Here is a 10,000-nt window from a genome sequence, read left to right on the forward strand (position 1 = left end):
ATGTTTTTTGCTGTTTTTGTCTTGTGTATAGGGTGATATTAAAACTCAAAACAGAAGGCCAAACAATATACAGAAAACCTCACCGCAAAGTTACAAAACTCAAATCAAAATTCTACCTTTTTCTGGGTTAGCTTAATCGGGCTTTGAACAACCCGGCCCAGGAGCTACGCTTTTAGGCTGGCCTAAATCTATATATTAGTGATGTTACGCGGTGGAAGACACTTGATATCGTACTGCATTATAAATGTTAACAACGAACTACACCTCAGCGTTAGTTTTACGAAACTTAATGCTGAACTATGGAATCCCTGTTCATTAAAGATTAAAATATATTTATCTTTTAAACTAGTCAGAAAATCTTTGTGCTCACATTAGCTGTTCACGTCGTGAGTGCGTCATATATCTAGCAAATATATGAAGCATATATTAATTAGGAGCTCGTATTCCACCTTCTTCTTCTTTCTCTTTTTCTTCTTGTTCTTCTTGTTCTTCTTCCTCCTCCTCCTCCTCTTCTTGTTCTTCTTGTTCTTCTTGTTCTTGTTCTTGTTCTTGTTCTTGTTCTTGTTCTTGTTCTTGTTCTTGTTCTTGTTCTTGTTCTTGTTCTTGTTCTTGTTCTTGTTCTTGTTCTTGTTCTTGTTCTTGTTCTTGTTCTTGTTCTTGTTCTTGTTCTTGTTCTTGTTCTTGTTCTTGTTCTTGTTCTTGTTCTTGTTCTTGTTCTTGTTCTTGTTCTTGTTCTTGTTCTTGTTCTTGTTCTTGTTCTTGTTCTTGTTCTTGTTCTTGTTCTTGTTCTTGTTCTTGTTCTATTTCTGTTTTATTTTTCTTTCCTTTTTTCCATTCAAGTTAAGGTAACTTACCTACTCACCCTGATGTCTTATTGTAGACATAGATGAATGCGGGTCTGGGAGAGGAGGCTGTATGCAGATCTGCGAGAATACAGAGGGTTCATACAACTGCAAATGTGATGCAGACTTTAAAGTAGATCCCATTAATCCAAAGAATTGCGTAGGTGAGTTCTTTTAAAAAGTATTTAACGGCATCGTAAAGAGCGAAGTATCACATGTTACCTTACTGAGAAAAATATACTTGACGCTACCAAAAGATTATAATCTCTTGACTATACTTAGACTGTTCACAGTCCCCTATATTCTGGTATTTTTATTCGATTGCTGAACGCGTGGATAGAATCGCGAGAGAACTGGACGCCAGCGCACCCCCTCGTGTTTCGGTCTTACTTTTCTTTTCTTTTCTTTTCTTTTCTCGTCTTTTTTCTTTTTTTCTTTTTTCTTTGTTTGTTTGTTTGGTTTTTTTTTTTTCGCGTGCTTTAAAAAGCCAAAATAGAGAGGCGGTGAACAGTCTAGCCAATATTCTTTTCTAATTTTATGTTCTGTTAAAAAATTAAACTTGTAATACTTGGATTAACAAATAAAGCCTAAGCGTGTATTACACTGTGATAAAACTCGACGGGCATTTGAGAACACGAGGGAAATGTAGAAAACACAAGCCGCAGGCGAGTGTTTTCTACATTTCTCAAGTGTTCTCAAATGTCCGGAGTGTTGGGGCAATAAACCACGCGGGATGTTGGGAGAACACGAGAAAAGCTTGTAAATCACGAGCCGTTAGGCGAGTGATTTACAGACTATTCGAGTGAAAGAGTGGTCTATCGCTTTTATGAAATAACTATGGAAAAAGCCTATCAATGAGAAGAAAATTTATTGTACTTTCGTGATCAAGTTGCTTATTCTCATCAAATTCATGAGATGACGCGACAAACCAATCACAGCGACTGAAAGAATGAAAGCACAGACTCCGCGCCGGACAGCAAAGCGACGAAAACGTTTCACTCCAAGAAAGGTGTAAGAAAGGAAAGGAAAAGGTTATCGGTGAAGGGCAAAAATAATATTAATTAACTCAAAAGTATTCTGACGAGGAAATGCAGGGATTCGTAGGTGGAATCGGTCATCACGAAAGTGAAAGGCTGTACGAAAAGTTTGCAAGTAGTCCAAAGTTCATGTGCTCGGCGAAGTGATTCAACGCAGTGTTTAACGATAACTTTCCAAAGTTTTGCGAACGGAATAAAGGTTAGTCACAGAAACGCTGCTTCTGAGATTTATTCAAAATTTATTTACTTATGCTGAAGGCTATGAAGTCCGTGTTTCTCTGTATTTTGCTATATGAAAACTATTACTTGAAAGCTGAGCTTATGGAAACCAAAATCATTTATCGTGTTATGCATGCATTCAATGAATTTAAACTTAAAATTTCTGATAGAAAGAAATATTTTCCCTGCTTTTTTGACAACCCAAAATGATCAGTCAAGCTCAGCTGACTCCGTCCTCCACAGACCGTGGAAAGCACCGAAAAAAGGGCTCAAAACTTCCTCAATTTTAATCTTAAGCGTAACCGGAGTCGGCGTAAAATTTTCGCCGTGGAAAAAACAGATAAAGCTTTGTATGACGACCAACTTCTGATCCTTTTTTTTCCTTGAAAAATTTCTATGTTGAATGAAGAGATATTCGTGTTATTGATGTCTCAGCCAGTGAAAGGCAAAACCGTTTATTACATTTGTTACCGAAAGAGTTCCGAGTTCTCTAATTCCTGCGTAGAGCTGCCATAGATCGGGAACCGTGGTTTTCGGGCACAGTAGAACATAGGTTTAGCATGCAACTCTATTGACCAATCAGAGTGTGCGTAGTATCTCAGTTATTTTATATACTCTGATAAAACATGGGTTTTGACCAATCAGAGCGCGCGCAGGGTCCTATTTATACTATAAATGAAAATTAAAAAATGCCACGTAGTTGACAATGATGGCTATATTGGGTTCGATAGACACTGTTTAATTATAAACAGAGTTTATGGCCATTACCGGGTTATCAAGTACCATTTCCGACTATTTGTGACAGTTTGCAAAGCATTCGGTACGCTACTTCACTTAATAGGTCTTCCGGAATGGATATAATATATAAAAAAATATTATTACAAAATAAATATTCTCCTTTAATTTTTTTTTTTTAGCCAAGGACCCTTGTCAAGAAAATTCCATCGGCTGCGACGACATCTGCCTCTTATCTGAAGGAAAGGAAAAGTGTGCTTGCAATAACGGATATGCTTTACAACAGGATGGAAAAACATGCAAAGGTAGGTGGTGTACATGTATTAATTAATCCTAGGATATACGAAGGAGGTGGGGGGGGGGGGGCGGCGAATGCCACCCCCTGTACTTTTTTTAAATTTTGTCAAGATGATTTTCTCTGGGCGACGATCCGTTTCAGTAGCTTTTCGTTAAGATAATTTGCTGAAAATTGGTTTAAATCTTCCTTGTTATAGTGGTAGGAGATCTCACATGATAAGTGAGTTATGGCTGAATGGTTGCTTATGCGCTGCGAAAGAATTAAAGCTTATTAAAATGTAATATTGTAGGCCGTCTGAGCCACGTTCTGGGCCAGAATTACCGTAAATCCTCGAATTAGCGCCAGGGGCGCTTATTTCAAATTTAGGAGAGGACGGGGGGCGCTTAGTCGAGGAGGAGGGGCGCTAATTCGAGGATTTACGGTAGTTGTAAAGTAACATAATGATATAGTGAGCATCCTTTCCATGAGCTGTCGAAAAGGTTCTTTTCTGTGTAAAACTTTAAATTTTCGGGGTAAGAACGAGAATTACAGGGGAAAAAGTAAAAAATCCTAATAAGTCCGCCATGTTGGATGACGTCACTGGCCCATAGCAAGCATACGCATAACATTAACATCATCTTTTAAACGAAATAGCAAGCTATCTTCGAAATGTAAACTTTCAAAGTAGCGTACTCAACGAGAAGAGGATCTCCAACTAACCACCCCCACCCCCACCCCACTCCTGTGAGATTGACAACAATTTGAAATGATACCAATGAAAGCAAATTCTTCAAACAAGTACATTTGCCAAAGTACCTGTATCTGACAACTCCAAAGCTAGACATAAAGGAACTCTAAAAGATATCTTTTTTGAAATAAACGGACCAAATGTTTTTCTTATTAGGCGGGGACTCTCCAAGTAATTTTTTTTCTCTTTTTTTTTTTCTTTCAGATAAAGACGAGTGTCAAGTTCGTGATTCGAACAGCTGCGACCAACGATGTAATAATACCGACGGAGGCTATGTCTGCTCATGTGTGGATGGTTATGAGCTCGATGCTGATGGCTTCATTTGCAACGGTAAATTACAGTTGCAAGAAGCCTTAAATGCTACCGTTCAGTGTGTTTTAGATTAGATTAATGATTTGCTTTAATCAGACGGCTGGCGAATCCCTCTATGCCACCACAACGCTATATGTTACAACAAATAATTTCTATCACTCCCCCCTCCCCCCCCCCCCCTTCCCCCTTCTCCCAGCCCCTTCGTTTTGCTATCTAAGAACAAAATAAAAGGAAAAACGGTATGGTTGTGATCGTAATTTCATTTGTGTAAAGAATGCTTTTTGGCCTGTCTAGAGCTGCCTCTGATTTCTGAACTCAATCAAATGCTATAATATCCTTACCGCAGATATCGACGAGTGTTTGCTGTTCACCTATGAGTGCGAAGATGAATCCATGCAATGCGAAAACAAACCTGGCTCTTACAAGTGTGTTTGTGGGGAAGGACTGTATTGGATTGACAACAAATGCCAAGGTGAGTTCAGTGCAACGAATAACGCGAAGGAAAACAAACTTTCTTGACAGGATCGATGAAGATAATTTGCTCTAACTGCTAGGATTCGTCCAGTTATATCTCAGTGTTCGAGATTTTATGTTTACTCGTGAAGATATTCATCCTGTCGTGGTTGCATTGATGTCTTTTTAATCTGTCAAGATGACGCTATTAACTACTCGATTGAGTTTGTTCAACCTTAGAAAGGTTTGGGGGCTTATTTTATTTATTTATATTATTATTATTTTTTTTGTGTGTGGCAATAGCTTGGTAATATACATAAGAAGAAATATCATTATACAGATCCCTACTCGAAAAGGCAACTTTCAAGCTGCCATTGTGTTGTTATATGTTTGTTAGTCGCACTCGAGAAGTCTTGCCTTAATCGCTAGATAAAGAAAGTGTGTACCCTTTTGTGCATTCTTCATATCAGGCGAACTAAACAAGACGTTTAGTGTTCTGAGCTACTATGTGTTATAAACTTGTGTCAACATGCAGTGTACTAGTTTTGAAGTAAATGTTTGTCTATTTGCTGACAGGACTTGAAAAAGGAGCTGAGCCTCCTCCACCTCCCCCAGCCGAAGAGCCGCGAACACCATCTGCCGAGGAGAGAAGCCAGTCTGTCGAGTTGGAGATACAGGGGTTAAATGTGTCTCAGGTTGAATAATATTTTCTCGTTTTTGTATGTATGGGTTATTGACTAAGCGTGAGGTCAATATGGCTGGATATTGGCCAAGTTCTTTTTTTGCATGTTAATGGGCTGAGACGGAGTCGAGGCCCACAAACACAAAAAGGGTTTATCGTACGGAAAAAGAACACTACTTTCTTGTTAGCCACAGTGGGTAATCCCGAGTGGGCAAGATGCCGCCATCCTGCCAGCTCGAGTAGCCAGTCACAGCGTAGGACTCAGTTCATCTTGCCCGCTCAGGGAGCTAGCCATATAATAAAAAGATTTATTCACTGCTCCAGCGGAAGGGATGAAATCCGGATGAAGGTGAAGTCCGTATCCACAAAATGCTTCCCACATTGGCATATTTGTTAGCTACCGTAAAACTGTATCGTCAATTAGTTAAATTGTCGATTGATTTTCACTACCTGAACCTGAAATGAAAATTTGGGGTACTGAGTAAATAAAACGCTGCACGCCATATAATTGTCGCAGTCGTGACAGGTGTCTCGTTTTAGAGATCTGCCTTGGATAATCTTTGCTATTTCTTTTCAGTGGAACCAACCCCTACAAGAAGCATTCAAGGTTGCAGTTGCAACGGCAGCAACGAAGCACTGTTCAGAAACGGACGACTGCAGATCGACACCTACCAGGTACGTTTTTCTGCTCTTGTTACTTGTCCATTCTCTTTGATGTTTCTTTATGCGTTCATTTGTAAGTGCGTCTTCTTCTTCTTTCCTTCATTCGTTTTGTTCATATTTTTCCACGGTTATTAGTTTGAAAAAAGTATCATTTAATTATGCGAGATCGTGACCTTTGTTGATGTATTATTGCCGATCCCAAAGGAAGCAAAGTTTTGAGAGTATTGTTCATCCTCAGTGTTTAAACGTCGTTCCGAAAGAATAAAGTGGCTCGACTTGAATATAGGCAAAGAAAATCGTCTGCAAAAAGATCAGAAAAAAGAAGAAAAAAACAATCAATCAAAAAACAACAGAGAATTTAAAATCACAGTGAATCGGTGATGTGGTAGTTCATGTTTTCTTTTTCTACCGTTTGTGCAGTGCTCGCCGTAAGAGGGCAGCTTCGTACATCATCTTCACAGAAGACCAAGTTCACGTTCTTCCAGGCTACCCAAAACAGATCTCTACGAACCCTCTACTGGCAAGCTTAGCATTTTACTTGCAGTTTCCACCCGGCACTTCCAATATTGATGCCATCTCGAAAGACAACCTCGTTTCCATTGTTAAAGGGTCTATTGCAGACATTTCAAACTCCATTAATGGTAACATCTCGAGCGTGCAAACCCTCGTCGCTGAAACATCAACAACGGTAACATCAACAGTAGCTCCATCTAGGCCCACTGAAAAAGACTCTAACAAGATGCCTTACATCATTGCGGGTTCCGTAGCCGGCGGGCTGTTGGTCATTATCATTGCTGTTATAATCATATGGAAATGCAGTAAACCAAAGAACAGGTGCGACAAAACTGGTGATCTTTACAACATTTGTTATATTTATCACGAGAAATCAATCAATGAATGACGATTCAATGCAAGCCTAATGACAAGGCAATAATTTTTGTACAATTTTCTGAGGAGTAATGCTTCATGTCCTGGTAGGCTTGGAGGTCTTACGGTAATTGCATTAGAATATGGGTTGATTCCTGGGTGGACCCATAAGCTATACTCTTGGGCACTTCTCTACTTTCCAGGAGAGGAGTTAAAGTATAGAAAAGCAGCGGCCTGATCAAATCAATTCAAATCGCTTCAGATTAAAGTCAAAACGTGGGATGGGGTTGTATATTTATTTGTTCATTTTGTATCTTCATCTCAACGAGCGAGAAAGGCGGGTCCAAATGCATATTACTACTACAAACTAAAATGTCTAAGAAGATATAAGGAGAAAGATGTACATGCATAAGTTTAAAATTCTTATATCTTGTTATATTTATGTATTTATTTTTCAATTTTGTATAATGTTTTATAGAATTCCCAAGCGCATTGCTGATTCTCCCAGAGAAAAATCGAAGCTGGAAATGGAAGTCGTTGCTGGTTCTATCAATGATGGATACAACAAGGACCAGCCAATTTGAACGATTGATAACCACCCGAAGAAGCAATACCTGTTTATTAAAAGCAGAAAATAATGATAAAAGGTTGAACTTAGTTAACGTAAATAATCCATCAGTTTTGCGCTGCGTAATTTCATATAATAGCGTAATTTTTGTAACTTTTTAAATTATATCAATAGTGGTGTGACCGACCATGTCTATTCTAATAGTCGCATTTCGAACGCGGATGTCTGCAAATTTAGATTTCATTATATACCCGTTGTCTCTCTCGCTCTGCAAGATTGTCAAATCAGGAGCCATGAATTTTACTGGAAGGTTATATTACAACAAGATTTTGCTAGGGAGACAAGTAATTGCTTCATTTAAGTATTGCCTCTCCTACGTCCGCTATAACCGACGCATAACCTGATAACGACATCAGCACGTTAGACAAGACAAATAAGACAAATCAAACAGACAAATCATAAAAACGATTAACGCCTTTAGTTTTATCTATTTGCTGTTTGTTAAGAATTTGGACATGTGTCGTCTAGCTGTCAGTAAAACTTAACGCTTATTAATCAGTGTGCCAATGATTATGATATGACGACTTTTTACGTCTATGTAGTATAACGATTAGCCAACCAGATTTTCTCTCCGAAGAACACTCACGAACAAAAACTGTTGAAACTTTGCATTGCTTTTATTTTAGCAGTTCACGAGTCCCAGTCAGAGGTGAGGATAAATTAACAAACTTTGTCGTTTAGAAGTCATAACAACAGCTTTGGAATAACATCGATCACTTTCCCATTTATTATTGCAAGTGGCTAATAAAGGTCTCCCAAATAAAGTTAGCCTTTTGGTTTGTCGTGATTCAGGGTACAGAGAATTCCCCCCCCCCCCCCAGACCCGGTCCCGTCCCTGTCCCCCTCTATATATTTATTATTCTGTCTCTCGTTACCCCTGCATCACGTTGTTTGAAAAATTGACCTGGGAAAGCAGAACTAAGCACCACAGGATCGATGATTACTTTGGCTTTACTGATCGTTGTTATAACTTAAATGTACCTTGCACATTGAGCGACGACTCAACATATCTCCTTGGGAAAAAGTTTTCCAAACATTGATATCATTAATAAGAGCTGAAAATATCTAGATGACATAACTATGTTGTACTTGATCTAATGTGTCTCATTTCCCTAAGCCTTTGCCCTGGCCCTTTGTTTCATATTTTCTTGCGAACATTTACGTAATACACTCAGCAGAGATTTTGTTTTTATTAGCGAGAGTTATGATCCAAACCGGCGGCTTGGAATGCACAGAAGAAGCGTAAGTGTTGCTCGAGGCGTCGCCGAGGGAAATTCTAGCTGCTTTTAGCACTCTCCAAATCTTCCAAGTGCATCATAACTCGGTGACACACAGCTAAAAGCATATATCGTCACCAATGGAAAAACAAGTTCTCTCGCGAATCATATATTGCACTATTAGTCACGTATAACTTAGTTTAACGTAGTTTGATAGGTCGCTTTGCCAGCAATTCAATGCTGTAAAAAAAAAAAACTCGGCATTACAATATCCATGCACCTGCTATGTGACAGTATACATTCATTTAGACAGCTAAGTGGCTTGAAACTGTAGTCAAGGTAACGACTAAAAATATGATCTACCGTTTCAATGGTTCTGTCGAGTCTCACGCGATTTTGCTTCTATTTTTATTAGCCTAACCTCCCGGACACGATAAAAGCTGTGCACAAGCTAACACTGGTAGACCGTTAAGCACCTTTGCCGCATACTGCTCTCAAATGCAAGCCGTGCTGAACAGACCGCTCTGAAAATCAAGTGATTAATTGAAGTACTTTTAGGACTCTGTTTGTAAACGGATTGAAGAGTATTCACAGAAAGTGATGCATTAAAACATGCCGAGTTTCAGCATCACAAAGAAGTGTTAAAAAAAGAAATTGAAAAATAGACAAGCAAAACAAAACAAAGCCAATCTAATGCTTACAAATACACGGACATAAACACAGACCACGATGCTGTTTCTGTATTTGCATAGTCGATCTGCCGCTAATTTTGAACTTTATCTGTCTGTTTATAGAACACATAACCTGAGGACAAGAGCATAACATACATTTTTAAACTCTTCATAACTGTGGATATTATGAAGCTTTCATCATCAGTGTTCTCCGTAATAGTACGTGCATGTGGCTGTAATAAAATGATTTTTGGACCATAAAATTGACGATGATGATTATCTATGGAGAATTTGAATTTGCCCGGCTAAGCGGTGATATTTATAGCTTGAGGGTATTGATCCAGAACTTTTTATAAAATTAGACCTGCCATTTTCGGCATATTTAAGGCTGATTACGCACCCCCTTCTTGTTCTCACCTTGATGCCCTGCGGTGGGTTCCCGGCCTTCTTTTCAATTTATAACGCCACATGAATAAATTATTTTAATGTCTGAGTGTGTGCATATTCGATCAAAACAGTTGCGTTAATCGGCTCACGACGGATCACTGAACCATATTCAGCAAACGCAAGCTTTTCATATGCCTTGTGCACTTGTGTAAAAGCCTGCATGATCGCCGTTAGGTGATGTGAACTACGATGGCTTTCCAGT

The 10,000-nt window shown here is 38.9% G+C and overlaps 1 protein-coding gene across 5 annotated transcripts in view; it reads left to right on the plus strand.

The window, feature by feature from the left end:
* LOC145484697 (uncharacterized) overlaps positions 1-9,887 on the plus strand; it is a 63,161-nt gene extending 53,274 nt beyond the window's left edge. For 4 of the 5 annotated variants that reach the window (XM_081463308.1, XM_081463307.1, XM_081463306.1 and 1 more), the window contains exons 39-46: positions 881-1,006; positions 3,016-3,138; positions 4,063-4,188; positions 4,517-4,642; positions 5,200-5,318; positions 5,883-5,980; positions 6,389-6,802; positions 7,314-8,271. In XM_081463308.1, the coding sequence (XP_081319434.1) occupies positions 881-1,006; positions 3,016-3,138; positions 4,063-4,188; positions 4,517-4,642; positions 5,200-5,318; positions 5,883-5,980; positions 6,389-6,802; positions 7,314-7,419 (1,238 nt within the window). In that variant the 3' untranslated portion in view covers positions 7,420-8,271. Of the gene's footprint in view, positions 1-880; positions 1,007-3,015; positions 3,139-4,062; positions 4,189-4,516; positions 4,643-5,199; positions 5,319-5,882; positions 5,981-6,388; positions 6,803-7,313; positions 8,272-9,095 lie in introns of those variants that run through there. The other variant, XR_014049059.1, reaches the window with a different exon arrangement.
* Positions 9,888-10,000: the final 113 nt, after the last annotated feature.

The sequence above is a fragment of the Orbicella franksi genome, chromosome 4 (assembly GCF_964199315.1).
Source record: "Orbicella franksi chromosome 4, jaOrbFran1.1, whole genome shotgun sequence".
Lineage (NCBI taxonomy): Eukaryota > Metazoa > Cnidaria > Anthozoa > Scleractinia > Merulinidae > Orbicella > Orbicella franksi.